A 16,594-nucleotide genomic window follows, 5' to 3' on the forward strand; every position below is an offset into this window, starting at 1 on the left:
TGTAGCATTCTTCACACGAAAAAAAATATATTAAAAATGCACAGACAACATATGTTCACATTCATCGCAAAAACAAACAAAAATAACCACCTACGTGGTGACGTGCAACACAGATGCGCTGCGCTTAAACACTATGTAAACTAACTCGAGGCCCAGAGAGAAGGAAATGAATAGTAGAATAAAGTCGTTATTTTTGTTTGTTTTTGCGCACAAAAAGTATTCTCGTCGCTTGATAAACTTAAGATTGAGCCACTGATGTAGTCACTTGGACTATATTATCTCTTTAATAACTTTTCTGGGCCAGCAAGTTTCAATCACTTAGAAGCCTATGGAGGATTGATCAGCTCTCAGATTTAATAAAAAATATCTTCATTTGTGTTCCGAAGATGAAGGAAGGTCTTACGGGGTTGGAACAACATGAGGGTGAGTAATTACTGACAGAATTTTCATTTTTGGGTGAACTAACCCTTTTAAGCCAATCAGCGATCAGCAGGCAGACGCGATTTTGTGCGATAACTTGCAGCTGTATTTCAAGTGATCGCTAATGCCAAAGTGGCATAAATATACAGTAAGTTGTATCTACAGTAATACAGTGAGCAACTCTAAACTGCTAAAAAGCACAGAATGACTTGAATTGAAATCGAATATAATGGGACTCCTGTCCATGGTCATTGTAGGCCCTATAAACATTGTCACGTGTGTAAAGCTTTCTTTTTCTCACCGCTGATTCCTGATGGTTTAGAGGACAATTACTCGAGTCGCCCCCTGTCGTTTCAAAGAATAGTACAACGGCGAGCGCGTCAAGTATAAACGCCTTGTCCGTTTGGGAAGGTGCACGCGCAGTCTGCGGAGACTCGCGCTGCAGAGCCAGGCGAAAGTATAAACAAGGCTTAACAATGTGATGCGATATATCGCCCAGCCCTACTTTCATGGTGTTTGAAATGCTGCTTAATATGTTCCTTAACCAATCTACACAGCAGTTAAACATAGTTCAAACATATTCATCAACAGTGACTACACACTCATCTTATAGTCTCTTTTATTCACTGGAAAATCTTTTACCAAAAGTGGTACATTATTAACAGATTAAGATTTCACATGTCCACCACAGCTAAACACGTCATACAAAAAAAGAAAGAAAAAACAGCATTGCAGAATCTTTTAAACGCACACAGATATCAAAGGGTGTAGAGTATGATTTGAACACATCTGGAGTGTCGACTTTGAGTGCTGTTAATAGAGTGCAGATGTACCCCATGAGGCATTTAACATCCATCTGCGTACCCCCTCTTTTCCACTTAAGGCCAATTTATACTTCTGCGTCGGGTGCGCGTAGAAGGTACGGCGTAGCATACGCATTGACGTGTACCATACGTCGTACCCTTCGCCGTACCCTGACGCGCACCTCCTCAAAAATGTAACTACGCGTCGTGGCGACGCGGACCGCAAGATCTGTGATTGGTCGGCTGGATAGCATCGTGTTTCCTCCTACGCATTTCCGGAATGATCTTCTGCACTCTGCACCGCCCGCCCGCCATTTTTAAATTCCGAAGATCAGTGAAGAGCCATGGAAATAGACCAAGTGACCGAGAGATTGCTTGAAGAAGTGCAGAAATACAGCCATCTGTATGACTCCTTCAGTCGCCATTGCTCGTAGAAACCTAAACTCAAAACAGCCGCGAGGAATGTAAACACAGTGGAACATTAAAACCCACCCGCGCCAACTAGCGTTTCGGCGGTGTAACTGCAGAGCAACACAGACATTCGCAGAAGTATAAATGCTCACGACGGCGTCGCCTACGTGCGTAGCCTACGACGTACACTACGGCGTACACTCGACGCAGAAGTATAAATTGGCCTTAATATTTGCCCCCTTAAATCGATTTTTCCAGTGCAGTTTTTACCTTTATAAATACCTTTATAAAATAAATAATGCTTTAAAAAATGTTCAGTAGAGAAATATGCAAAGATGGTAAAAACAAAGGGATACTTTAAACATTAATTTAACAGCCAATAGGTGGCAGTAAGTTACTGTCTTTATGAGTGATTCATCGAGTCATTCATTCATTCAGTGGCAAAGCAAGTGGGGCCCTGTCCCAAATGGCAGCACTCGAGATCTTCCTACGAATCCACACATTCGTGAGGTAACACCACTTTGACTGTCGGGAAAGTCTGCTGCGGAGCTCGCATTTGTGTGGGTTCTGCAAAGGTGCACATTGAGGGCGCATTTAGACCGAAAAGGGGACGCTCGCATATGAACAGAAACCTAAAATGACAAATGGGACACTCTACGGTCTCATGGACTTAAATGGACACATGCACATGGCAGCCATTGTAAGTCCTCAAGACTGAAAGTGCAAATGAAGTGTGCCATTTGGGACAGGGCCTGGCTTTATCGGGATTCTATAAAAATAAAAAAAAACACTGCTGTGTGCTGCAGTTCTGCTGTGGCTTTAGTTGGAATTTGGAAAAAAAATTTCATTGCAAAATAGAGCAAAAATACAATACTGTGTTTAAAATGAACATCGCTTAATATTACCCTTTTTTGTTGAACTGTTGTATAAAATCAGTGTCACATTTGCAATCATGTGGATATTCGGGAAACATTGCATTCTTGCTCGTATAATATGATCAACATTAAAAACAAGAATTCACACAGGGTATGTTTTTGAACTGAAGAGAGTTTGAATCTTAAATCGACCTCTATGAACAGTCTGTGTCTATACAGTATTTGTTCTTCATGCTAGTAAGTGTTAAATCCCCACTTTGCACTTTTACAAAGGTACATTGTCGAGAATGGCAGTAGCGCGATTTGCTGGCTTGTGTGGATGCAGTCATTTTTGACCGTGAAAGATGAGGTAATTTGTTTGGATGTCCTGTATTTACGGCATTTTACCTGCTAGAAATACATGCTTAATTTTAATGTTATTTTAAAGTGGAGTAGAATTAAATAATAAACTCAGCTTTTGTTCGCGTACCCCCTGAGTCACCTCATTTCCCCCAGGGGTATGCGTACCCCAGTTTGAGAACCACTCATGTAGGCTATTTTCTTGAAAACTACAAATATTACCCAGAATGCATTGTTTTCTACAGTATATTACTGTTTTAATGGAAAATATGTTACTGTCAGAATTTGGCAGTTTTTTTACAGCAAGGTTTTACAGGGCAGGAAAACTACAGCAGATCCAGCTAATCCTGCTAACACTGTTACATGAAGTGGATTTCCTCCTACAAGGTGACCAATCACAGCTCCAACAGATGCGGCACACACAACATATGCTGTCTTCAACAGTAGTTGTGTAACTTTGCTGGGACGGTCTTTTCTGACTCTCTCTGATTCCATTCTCCTCTCATTCTCCTTCAGCATTTCTAGTGTGTAGCAGGAGTTTCTGTTCGCAGTCACCAGTCTGTCGATCTTCTCCATGAGTTCAGTCACCTGCTGTCTGTTTGCTGGAGTTTTAATGTTAAATTCATGATATCTCTGACCACATTGATTAATAAAATCAGACAATTCATTATTTCTCCTGATCAGAGCTCCTAATGGTCTACGGTGTGTCTTATTTACATGAGTAAAGAGGACTAGAGTATATCTGAGCGCTTCTACACCAAACCTCTGCTCAAACCAACCAATAAAATCCTTCTCATGTTCGGTGAAACTGCTTAAAGACAGAATAAGCAGGATCACATGAGCTCCTGGTGAACTTAATTCAAGTGCTCTCTTTAGCCCAGAGTCTGAATCGAAGTCAGTGAGAGTGGAGTAGATGAAGTCTGGAGTATCAATCACTGTCACACTCCTGTTATTAACAGCACCGTTGTGTTTTTGACAGGTTCTGGTCACTGATGAATAACTTATTTTTGACTCAAACACAGTTTCATTAAAGATGATGTTTCCTGTGGTGCTTTTCCCTGATCCAGTTTTACCGATCAACAGCAGCCGACGGTCATAACTGAGCAGATCTTCCTTCTCGTCAACTTTTGTTCTTCCTTGAAACCTCTGAGATACACAAAAACACACAGCAAACAGTCAGTTGAAAATACCTGTTCTGTTGGTTGTAACTCACAACTTCACCACTAAATGCCGCTAAACACTGTACCTTTAATTAAATCAAAATGCAGCATATATGCAATGTTTCTTAGTCTTCTCCTGCACTGAAACACGCTACTCTTCAGCACAATGGTGACCCACAAAAACTCAAGTTTTCAGTAAACTACTGGCAACAGACTTCATCAGCAATTGCAGGTCTTTATGGAGACTTATGACTTTTTAACATCAGGTTTTTCTCTGGCTGTTTCTTCCTGTTTTAAAAGTGTTGCATTACCACCACTGTGAAACTACAGCAAGAATTACAACAGCATTCAGTTGACTAATTTTTTTAAAACACATCATAGCTACAGTGTCAATTAGCCACGCAGACATAAAATATCAGCACATGAATCCTAAACAATGATGGCAATAAAAAAATACTTTATTCATACTGCAGTGCATGGTGGGAGTTATATACTATCCTGGAGCCCAGCATGCACTGTGACATAAAACTTTTAATTGTCACATTATTAAGATTCATAGACGCAAGAGTTCGAAATGTTTTATGCATTGTATGATTTCAATATACTACAAAATAACTGATAACTGAAACATTGCTGGCTCTCATGCTGTAGATTCACAGATATACTATGATCAAGAAACATAAAATTAAAATACCCATAAAATCAAAGATTAGACACTGGATGAGATCAGTGAATCAGACATGTCCAAGATTAGTATGCCATCATAACAACAGCCAAAAACACCTGATAAATTCCACTTAGATTTTCAGAGAGAAACTAATTTTACAGAGTCAAGGGTCAAGAGTCCAAATGAAGCAAACACTGATCTGTTTTCAATAAAACATCAACATCTAAATCTCTGTTAATTCTCAGCAAGTTTGTTTGTACATGTATGAAAGAAATAATGTTAAACTGGTTTTTAAACTGGTTTCAGTGTGGCTGGAAGTCAGTTGTAGTTCTTGTGTTTCTCTTTTTTCTGTTCTTGTTTCTCTGTCCTTCAGTGATTCTGCTTATCAGGTGTTCATCAGTGTCTCAATTCACTCACTTCTTTTCATTCACTCTGTCAAGTGGACTATATTAGTGAACTAATGTAGGGAATAGTGAATGAGGGTGTGATTTGGAACACGGCCTCTGAGTGTCGACTTTGAGCACTGTTAATTCCCAGTATATTCCTGTAGGAATATTGTCTTTTAAAAAAAAATAAAAAATATTACCCAGAATGCATTTATACTGAAAATGGTATGATACTGTCAGAATTTGGCCATTTTTTACAGCAAGGTTTAACAGTGCAGGAGACAGGAAGTGAAACTAACACTGCATCCGGACGTGCCTTGATGCCTCACGACCTTGGAATGCGTCCTCCGAAGGCAGCATTTATCAGTTTTCGGACGCCGCCATTGTCTTCTCAAAAGGCATCTGTTATAATCGCGTTGCACATTATGTCTGCTAAAGATCTGTTCATCTGGAAAGCATCTGCTGTGTAAAAACATCTGATAATGGTCTTAGAAAAAGCAGTTTTACATACATTCTAAATCTTAAACATCTTAAAGACAAATTCTAAATGTCTATATGACAACTAACAGTGTGTTAAAAATGACACGTTGTTATTGTTGTGTAGAATTTAACACATGTAGTGTGTGTGTTCAGGGACAACACATGTTGTTTCAAATTTAACACAACTTGTGTCATTTATTAACACATCTCTGTGTTTATTACATGTGTTACATGTGACTGTAGTAGGTGTATATTTGCCAGAGTTTCTTCCTGTATTTTATCACTGAGGATGGTGTTTGGATGAACACTGAAACATATTGTTAACTTGTTTTAATGGAGTCCAGTGACGTTTAATATAGAGTTTGCTTGAACATTTTATTACCTGGATGTTAGACATCATGAATCTATGTAGACAAGCTCTTATAGAGAATTAACAGAGGTTTAGATGTTGATATTTTAAAGGTCCCGTTCTTCGTGATCCCATGTTTCAAACTTTAGTTAGTGTGTAATGTTGCTGTTAGAGCATAAATAATATCTGTAAAATTATAAAGCTCAAAGTTCAATGCCAAGCGAGATATTTTATTTAACAGAAGTCACCTACACAGTAAATTCCACAGTGTTAAATCAACACTGCTCAGAGCAAATATGGTCCCACTCTACAGAGTGTTAAAGTAACACTAAAGCGGTGTTAAAGTTAATGAGATAATTAAGTGATTAATTTAGTGATGATTGAGCATTATTGAAGACACCTGATGTTAACAAGCAGAATCACTGAAGGAGAAAATCATAAATTGTAAGTTACCATTATGGTGATGGGTGTTTGCTTTAGTTGGGCTCTTGACCCTTATATGTTTACTTTAAATTTTACTGTTGTTTGTCTGCTGTTATTGATGTATAACAGTCAAATGAACAAAGTAAAAGTGTGATCTGATAGTGTTGGTTATGTTTTGACATAATCATGCTGTGATCTGAAAAATGAAACTTATTGAGATAGTTTGGTTTAACTTGTTACCAGCAGCTTTGTGATTTTAACAGCATATGATTATCAATACTTTACTTATAATCCAAAATATTTCATAAACATTGTTCTGATCAAAACACTTTCAAATTCATTTATTTAGAAACACAGACATCAATAATCAGCCTGTGAATCTCAACAATGGTGACAATAATAAAGCATGTTGCAGTGGCTGCCACCAATCACAACTCATTAATGGCTCCCATCATGCATTGCGGTATGAATAAATTATGATCTGAATTGTCTATTTAATTTACTTTTCCTAATTGAATATTCTGCTCGTCACCATTGTTGAGATGCATAGACTGAATCTTGACGTCTGTGTGTGCCTAAAGGAAAGATTTTTTTGTTTTAAACAACTTTTAAGAAATCCTTTATATTATATAAAAAAATTCTGGATATTTATGCAGATTCACAGTTATTTTGTAACCAACAACATAAATCGAAGTCAGAAATAAGATTCATAATGAGTTCAGTGATCAAGTTCAAATGATGAATTTCATAATATAACCAACACCATCAGATCACTTTTTTTTTCTTTGTTCATCTGGCAGTTATAACTCAGATACAACAGCCAAACTAACTCTAAAGTAAACATATAAGGGTCAAGAGCCGAACTAAAGCAAACACCCATCACCATAACGGTGGCTTACAATTTGTGATTTTCTCCTTCAGTGATTCTGCTTGTTAACTGCAGGTGTCTTCAATAATGCTCAATCATCACTCAATTAATCACTTAATTATCTCATTAACTTTAACACCGCTTTAGTGTTACTTTAACACTCTGTAGAGTGGGACCATATTTGCTCTGAGCAGTGTTGATTTAACACTGTGGAATTTACTGTGTACATCGAACGGCTCGTTTGGACTACACCCCTCTACTTCCTTCTTTAATGACGTCACTAGAACAGTTTTTTGACTAACCTCCGCCCACAGGAATGCTCCCTCGACTCTACCGAAATTCGTTTATGTACTTGCGCACTTCTTATAACTTACTTTGTTTACTCAGCTCTTACGGTGATTTTCTGAAGTAAAACTGATGCTTCATCTTTTGTGTGATGTACAATAAACTTTATTAAACTCATCAGTATATGTTTGATCATCATTCGGACCTGGTCCGAAACAGCAGACTTGTAGGCTATTAATAAATAATGGATACATACAAGCAGACAGAGGTGGGTAATCCAGGGCCCAATGAGTAGAAGTCCTGCCATATGTTTATTCCACCCATGAACTCAGTCAGCTGATTTCACTAATTAGTTCTCTCTCCTGTCTGAATTAGCAAATGCAGGTGATTGGAACAAAATACTGAGGAGGACTTTTACTTTCTGAACCTGGACTTTACACCTCTGCATAGCAATGCCACATGTCAGCCAAGAGCAAAGAAATAAACCAGAACTGGACCTTATCGTAGCCAAAAAATAGTAATTTCAGCCACAGCCTCAGATGAAATCAACTGAAGAGAAGAAGACATTAAATCTGTGAAGATCTCAGCAGAGGAGGATTAAACAACTCCACAAACAGCATTACCAGCTTCACTTATTACTAACCAGACTGACTTTATTTCTGTCAGACGTCTACAGAAGTTTTATTGAGAATTAACAGAGGTTTAACTCTAATGTGTTTCATTTGAAGTCACCATATCAGTGATTAGTGTTTCCATTAGTTGGGCTCTTAACTCTAACGATAAATAGTGTCTTTTTTGGCTGCTGTGACACTGTGCTTGTCAAACACATTTACAGCAGCAAAGAAAGCTAAAGTGAAATGAGATCAGGTGATGATGGTTACATGTTGATGGTTTATAATCATTATGAAATAATCTGATTCAATGAGGTTTTTGGTGAACAATGGTGACAATCAAAAGTACTTTGCTGCAATGCATGCTGGGTACCAGCATAGTACAAAACTCCCGGCATGCATTGCAACATGAATAAATTACGCAGCTGAATTGTCCTATAATTTTGTTTGATTCTAAATATTTGCTTTTATTTTTTTGCTGTTGTTTTTGTTGTGAATTAGTAGCTTTTCAGTGATGTTCTGAATTAATCTGTTTATCTAAATATTTGTGATTGTCACCATTGTTGAGATTCATACGCTGATTGTTGATGGCTTTTTTTTTTTTTTTTTCATGTTTGTTTAAAGATTTAAAACGATTGTTATATTGCTGGATCTCATGCTGCAGTAACACAGAGTTTGTGATGTGAATATATTAGAGGAACAACATAATTGTTAGATTATAAAAAACTCAGTGAATCAGTCTGTTTCATAATGATTATAAAACCATCAACATGTAACCATCATCACCTGATCTCATTTCACTTTAGCTTTCTTTGCTGCTGCAAATGTGTTTGACAAACACACTATCACAACGGCCAGAAAAGACATACTATGTATAGTTAGAGTTAAGAGCCCAACTAATGGAAACACTAATCACTGATATGGTGACTTCAAATGACACACATTAGAGTTAAACCTCTGTTAATTCTCAATAAAAACTTTTGTAGACGTCTGACAGAAATAAAGTCAGTCTGGTTAGTAATAAGTGAAGCTGGTAATGCTGTTTGTGGAGTTGTTTAATCCTCCTCTGCTGAGATCTTCACAGATTTAATGTCTTCTTCTCTTCAGTTGATTTCATCTGAGGCTGTGGCTGAAATTACTATTTTTTGGCTTCGATAAGGTCCAGTTCTGGTTTATTTCTTTGCTCTTGGCTGACATGTGGCATTGCTATGCAGAGGTGTAAAGTCCAGGTTCAGAAAGTAAAAGTCCTCCTCAGTATTGTGTTCCAATCACCTGGATTTGCTAATTCAGACAGGAGAGAGAACTAATTAGTGAAATCAGCTGACTGAGTTTATGGGTGGAATAAACATATGGCAGGACTTCTAATCATTTGGCCCTGGATTTCCCACCTCTGCAAGCAGATGACAAATACGTTATAATAACCGTAATTAAACTACTAAACTATACCTGTTCCATACAGCACTCTGACTCTGTAGGCATTATTGTCCGACTCGAAATGAACACCGTTACTGAGAGTTTCTGATATTATCATCATTCCGTGAGATGAAATTGTCCTGAGACTGAGCGCGAGCTCATGAAGCTCCGCCCCCTGGGTCGTCTAGCAGCAGCTTATTTGCATTTAAAGGGAACACACTAAAACAGCGTGTTTTTCTGAGCCCCAAAAAATGACAATTTAAACATGCTGTAAAAAATGATCTGTTGGGTATTTTGAGCTGAAACTTCACATACATGCTTTGGGGACATCAGAGACTTATTTTACATCTTGTGGAAAGGGGCATAATACGGGACCTTTAATGAATGTTTCATTTGAAACATATTGAAACAATATTTATTTTACTGCTGTAACTGCATATTTATAAAGTACTTTTGTTACAGCAGGAGAAAATATGATCAGATGTTTATTGGTAGGCTACTGTATACTGATCTGATCAACATTTTTAGAATATGGATGATGTGTTAATTTTTTTTTTTTGCTATTAGTTATAACTGCATTGTAAAACTATATCATGTCACCGAACAGTGCAGAATAAAATTCTTTAAAGTATTTTCAGTAAGTTTTTGAGATTATACATATATTAGTCAAACACAGACATCAAGAATGACCGTATGAATCTCAAAAACGGTGACAATCGACAACATTTTCAAATAAACAGATCAACTCTGAAAATATCACAAAAAGCAACTGATTCACAACAAAAACAACTGAAAAAATAAAAGCAAATAGTCAGAATAGTAGAAATAATCTGCTGCATATTTTATTCATGCCGCAAAGCATGCTTGGGAGTCATGGATGAGTTTTGTACTCTGGTGGCACCCAGCATGCATTGTGGCATGAAGCTTTTCGTTTGTCACCATTGTTGACATTCATGTGCTGATTCTTGTCTGTGTGTGTAATTTTGATACTTAAAGCTTCTTAGCGCACTGTGTTATAAAAAACAAAGTAGGTAAAGTTATTGGTACAAAATTATTGGCAACATTGCTAATCTCATATAATAATGATATAAAGCTTTACAAAAGTCAGATATTAAACACTAGCTGAGCTTAGCAAGACAACATGATAATATCATCATCTGATTATATTTTTCTCATAGTAATTCTTGCTGCCTTAAATGTGCAAAATAAACTCTCAGTTCCAGCAATCAGAGAAATCTAATGAGAAAGAGTCAAGAGCCCAAATAGAGGTGCCACTATCATTATTCTGGTGACTTCAAACGAAACCTGTTAATTATTAATAAAACTTCTGTATACGTCTGACAGAAATAAATCCAATCTAACAAATGAAAAGCACGGTGAATGCAGCGTTTGAACAAGACAAAAGGCATGACGTGATTGGCTGTTAAAAATCTACACAAAGTGTCAAAATACCATAAACACACTCTGTCTGTGTTGTTTTTAACACGGAACTCTATGTATTTGACATTAACTCACATAATCTGTGATTGTGGAGTACACATCCAAGTTAGTTTTATTTGCAGTAGACAAATATGGCTACCACATATCAAAGTTTAAAAGCTGTAACACAAACAACCACTGAGTTACTGATGCTCAAACCAAAAAATACTTTATCCGGGCTCCCTTAAATACATATTATACAGTTACACGACAAACTAGAAAGGATAAAAAGTTACTCGCCTGATTCATTATTTCTTCTCCTGAAGGGAAAATGTCTTCTGTAGGTGCGCTTCAACAAAATGTCCGCAGTGTAATTTTACTTTCACTTTTAACAATGGCGACCTGTGAATCATATTCCGCAGTTTGTCACCAGAGAGAGGCGCTGTGGTTCCTTTAAAATGAGTGTGGCCAATATAGGTATACCTCTATTAGGCCTGCTACTATATCATATTAAATCGTCCGGTGCAGTACAGATAGGAGGGCATCTTTAAAATACACATTCAAGATGCGCTGAATCCGGTAGAAAAGTCAATTATATTTACCGAATAGGCTAGGTCATGTCGAGAAAATTACATTGTCTCTGGGCAAATTGTTAAAATAATTAAATTAATTATGACCAGTTCTGTGACTGACACTCAATTTGCCCAGGTTCGAACGAATAGTTCAATCATTTACTCCCCTTCTAGTTGTTATAAACCTACTTGAGTTTATTTCTTCTGCATGTTGAACACAACGAAGCTATTTTGAAAAACGTCGGTAATAAGACAGTTGATGGACCCCATTGACTTCTGGACTTTTTCCTATTATGGAAGTCAATGGGGTCCATCAACTGTCTGGTTACCGACATAACTTTCTTCAAATATCTTCCAGGGATGTCACTTGTATATTACTGTAATAATAAAACTAAATATAAAACACAACGCTGCCTATTTTTATCAACAATGGTGACAATCAAAAAATAATTCATATGCACAGTTTATTCATGCCGCAATGCAGGGAGCCATGAATGTGTTTTGTATACTGGCATGAAGAATGTCACCATTGTTGTGTTTCATATACCGAATGTTGATTTCTGTGAGTGTATAAATAATACAAAACAAGTTTCAAACAGAACTTAAACAAACACAGTGTTTTAAGGCTTCTACTCACAAAAATATAACATTCACAAAATATACTCATAACATATAACACAAAAATATTCAAAACAAATCATCTTTTCCACTTTTTGTTTGTTGTATAAATCACTTGAGCCATCAATTTAAGTTATTGTCTTTTATCTTCAGTTCATCTAAGACAGTGTCTGAATAAAGATTGTGTTCTTTCTTATTACTCTTTCTTTCAGTGCTTGCTCACAGCAGGTGTTTGAATGAATGAAAGAATGTTTCGGGAACATCACACTAATCTTTAAATAACATTCTATTAACATTCAGGAAACTGGATATTTTTATGTTCTCGGAATGTTAGAAATCAACTTTCCTATAATGTTGAATTTTAAGTAAAAATGAAGTTGAAAGAACATTTGAGGAACATTATACCTTTTGAAACACGTTCCTCTAACCTCAAGAAAACTGTCCGGTTTGCCTGCAGTTTTTTTACTCCTCTCCTCACTGCAACTGCCTATACTCTCTCGCATACATTTCATGCGAGTCGAGGCGCATCTCACACGAGCCTTCTCTCTGGTGTTCAGAAAACTACCGTAAGCATAGTATACTCGCGCACACTTTATCGAGGCAATAGCCTACAATGTCCTCAGCCTGCGGTTTTTGAATCGAAATTCGAAAAAGTAGGTCTTTTTTTATTTATTTTTTTATTAAATCAGTTGATCTGAAGTTTTGAAAAGCCTCGTTTCAGCCATCATTACGCTCTCATAATTCCGCTGTCTGTTTGCGTACAGGTTAAAGAGAGATTCGCCATTACGGGGGATCGATCGGTGCATGCTCATGATCTAAATCATGTCGTGTTCAGAAGCCAAAACAGAGACAAAAGGTAACTTTCTGCTTTAAGAATAATTTTGAGATTAATTTTGATCTTGATACTTGTATCGATAACAAATTGTGTTGCTGTTTAGCAGATATAGACTAAGTGTCTTTAACTCACAATCTGCGCATTTTTACTTTCGATTTGGAAAGCCTACACCCAAAACTTAAAAAGCTATAGGCCTATAGCCTTTGTTAATATCTTGAGCTTTTCTAGCTGGTTTGTTCACTTAATTAATTTTGTATTGTCTACACTGTAAAAAATTTAATCTTTAAAAAACGGTCAATGACTGTCAGCTACGGCTGCCAAACAAAAACCGTAAAAATAAAGTAAAATATCCTAATTTAAATAGAGTGCAAAAACTTTTTCAGAACTTTTCCTTAAATGTTTTACAGAAAAACACTGTTATTTTTCAGCTATTTCCTGAATTATTACGATCAAACACCTTCACTGTAAAAAAAAAAAACAAAAAAAAAAAACAAAAAAAAAAAACGTCAATGACTGTCATCAATGGCTGCCATACAAAACCCCAACAGAACATTAAACACTACCAGATCTCTCAGGATCTCAGCATCTTCACTTATTACAATCCAGACTTTATTTTTTTCATACTAACATTCTAATTGAGGATTAACAGAGGTTTAGAGGTTGATGTTTTATTGAAAATAATAAAGTTTGATGTCACCATTTTGGTATGTCACCATATGTTAATGAAGGAATTAAGGAAGAGAAACTTAGCTCAGATGATGTTGGTCACTTTAAAATGATGATAGTCATCATATAGTGGCTTGATATATTTATGAGTAGGTTGTTAGTTAGTTGTTCAATTTGCATGACAATACTGCTGCAGGAAACCCTGCAGTGCTGTGATACTCAGATTGAATTTATGAAGTCCTTATTCAGAATATATTTTGACAGGATCATAGACTCACACAGACATCAAGAATCAGTGTATGAATCACAACAATAGTGACAATGAAAAAAAAATCTGATGAACTCTGAAGTCGTCACAATACAAACTACTAAATTTTGTATTTGTTTGATTGTCAATTTGTTGATTGTCACCATTGTTGAGATTCATTGTGTTGATTCTTGATGTCTCTATGTATACTAAATAAATCAGCTCAAAACATTTTCTGTATAATATAAATATTTATTTTTTAAATTTCAGATTGTTATAATTTGACAGAATATTATAAGAGTTGTGTGTAAAATCAACATCTTTTCTGCATTTTCATATGATCATCAGATCATCATATGAATGTTTATCAAAAACAAAGCAGCCAAGCTTTCATGTTGTAACCTCAAGGACCAAGAGCCCAACTAAAGCAAACACTGATCTCATTCATGGTGACATACAATTTTCGCACTTTATTTAAATTAGCATATTTTACTTAAATTGTATGGTTTTTGTTTGGCAGCTGAGTCATTTGACATTTTGTAAGATTTTTTTTTTTGTTTTTTTTTACAATGAAGGTATATGATCGTGATAATTCAGGAAATACCTGCAATAACAGTGTTTTTCAGTTTATTTAATTTAGGATGTTTTACTTTAATGTTACTGGGTTTTTTGGCCTGCCAGTCATTTGACCATTTTATCATTTAACTGATTTGTTACTGTTTAATTACAGATTATATTTATTTTACACACATTTTTATGTTATTTAAGAAAACAGAAAAAAATACTGTATGAAAACTACAGTAATTTTTCTGTATAAAAAAATGTGAATTACTGGCATTTGTCATTAATGTCACAATACCTAAAATAACAACTGCATTTTTTATTTACAGATATTATTTGTAATTTTACAGAAATTTGAGTACAATTAAAGAAAATGAAAGTCAAAAATCACAGTTATTTTCTGTAAAATTAGGATTTTTTTACAGTGTAGGTTTTTTTTTTTTTTGCCAATTCTTGTAACCACAATGAGAACTTTAAATTAGCCTTTTATTATTTTATTATTATTTTAAAAATGACAATGAAGTATGTCTAGAAAAATATGTAGCACTCCAAACAGGAAAAAAGTCCTTGTACTGCAGGTCCTTGTACTACACGTGCGTAGAGCCAATGGTATAATGAAGAATGAACAAAAGGGTTTATCTGAGGTTTATCTGAGATAATTGTATCCAGCTGATTGTCCTTAATTGCTAACTTGCTTAAAAAGGGTGAATGTTGTTTGCTAAATGAGCACTGAAGATAGCAATGTGCTGAAACGTGTTTTTAACTCACATGCACTTTGCACTTTTTGCACGATGCAATATATAAAATAAAAAATGTTTTTGTAGACTTTCAGTCTTGAGTGGATCAATGAAGTATGTCTAAACATTGTTTTGTAGGCAGAAGAGGAAGTTTGGATATAGATCAACCAAACCGTGAGTCTGTGCACCATGTACACATTTGTTTGCTTTAAGTTTGAATAAATTAGTGGATTTAAGTTTGGTCTCTCTTCAGTGTCGTTAAGAAGACTGGTGCTGGTTGGAAAAACTGGAGCAGGTAAAAGCTCTTCTGGAAACACCATCCTGGGAAGAAAAGCCTTCAGAGCCGCCAAAAGTGGTTTATCTGTAACTAAAAAATGCAGAAAAGAGACTGCAGAAGTGGCTGGAAGGGAAATTACTCTGGTAGATACACCTGGTCTGTTTGACACAGATGCTTCAGATGAGTATCTGAAACAGGAGATCAGTAAGTGTATAAATAAGACGGCACCTGGACCTCATGCCATCATCCTGGTCATCCAGGCAGGACCATTCACTAAAGAAGAGAACGACTCAGTGGAGAAGATCAGAGCTCTATTTGGAGAAGAAGCAGATAAATACACAATCATCCTCTTCACTCACGGTGATGAAGTGACCGGCTCTTTTGAGAAACACATCAGTGAAGCCAGAGAAAACCTCAAAGAAATCCTGAGGCGCTGTGGGGGAAGATATCACGTCTTCAATAATAAAGGGATGGAAGATCGAAAACAAGTTACAGAGCTCCTGGAGAAAGTGGAGGACATGGTCACTGCTAATGGAGGTGGATTTTACACCAGTGATTTTTACCAAGATGTGGTGACCACTCTGAAACATAAAGAGGAGGAACTGAAGCAACACTATGAGAAAAAACTACTCGACATACAGAGAGACCTGGAGTCCAGATTTAATGAAGAGAAGAAGAAACTGCAGGACAGAATAGACACACTAACAGCATCTGAGCAGGAGAAAGAAGAGAAGATCAAAGAGTTGGAGCAGCTGAATGAGAGGAAGAAGATTGAAATTATTGAGTACAAGCGATTTTATGACACAAAGCTCAGAGAGGCCAGACAGGAAGCAGAACAGACCCGTCTTAATGAGAGTAAACTAACAGAGATCTTCACAAAGTTTCAAACAATCCAGCTCTAATCATACTCTGATTTTATTTTTATTTATTTATTTATTTTTTTTTTTTTTTTTTTTGTGTGTGTTTTGAACAGTTTAGTTCATGTGTATTTTAAGGCATGTGATTGTGCACTGAGCGAAAGTGAAATTATCTAATGGCTGTGGTATTATCACTTTTTCATTTTCATTTAACATTTTCACTGTAAATCTTATTTTAACATTAAACATTAGTACTATTTTAATATTAAGTTTGCATGTATTTTTTTACATTTTAAGTGCTTAAGCTTCTTAGAG

At 36.1% G+C, this 16,594-nt stretch overlaps 2 protein-coding genes across 2 annotated transcripts; one reads left to right on the plus strand and one right to left on the minus strand.

Moving 5' to 3' along the window:
* Positions 1 to 1,052: 1,052 nt before the first annotated feature.
* Positions 1,053 to 11,299, minus strand: LOC309495271 (GTPase IMAP family member 9-like). The gene is made up of 2 exons (XM_082164949.1): positions 11,210 to 11,299; positions 1,053 to 3,994 (listed from the first exon to the last, which is right to left on the minus strand). The coding sequence occupies exons 1-2, from the start codon at positions 11,216 to 11,218 to the stop codon at positions 3,146 to 3,148; spliced, it is 858 nt and encodes a 285-aa protein (XP_082021075.1). The 5' UTR covers positions 11,219 to 11,299; the 3' UTR covers positions 1,053 to 3,145.
* Positions 11,300 to 12,676: 1,377 nt separating this feature from the next.
* LOC309505392 (GTPase IMAP family member 7-like) lies at positions 12,677 to 16,475 on the plus strand. The gene is made up of 4 exons (XM_082178743.1): positions 12,677 to 12,752; positions 12,864 to 12,955; positions 15,284 to 15,319; positions 15,399 to 16,475. Exons 2-4 carry the CDS (start codon positions 12,922 to 12,924, stop codon positions 16,322 to 16,324), a joined length of 996 nt encoding a protein of 331 aa, XP_082034869.1. The 5' UTR covers positions 12,677 to 12,752; positions 12,864 to 12,921; the 3' UTR covers positions 16,325 to 16,475.
* The last annotated feature ends 119 nt before the right edge of the window (positions 16,476 to 16,594 follow it).

This window comes from Leuciscus leuciscus (assembly GCF_965113295.1).
Source record: "Leuciscus leuciscus genome assembly, chromosome: 1".
NCBI classification, from domain to species: Eukaryota; Metazoa; Chordata; class Actinopteri; order Cypriniformes; family Leuciscidae; genus Leuciscus; species Leuciscus leuciscus.

Coding starts and splice junctions, on each gene's coding strand:
- LOC309505392 (XM_082178743.1), top strand. CDS start 12,922: ATGTCGTGTTCAGAAGCCAAAACAGAGACAAAAG. Junction 12,956..15,283: donor AGCCAAAACAGAGACAAAAG/GTAACTTTCTGC, acceptor ATTGTTTTGTAG/GCAGAAGAGGAAGTTTGGAT. Junction 15,320..15,398: donor GGATATAGATCAACCAAACC/GTGAGTCTGTGC, acceptor GTCTCTCTTCAG/TGTCGTTAAGAAGACTGGTG.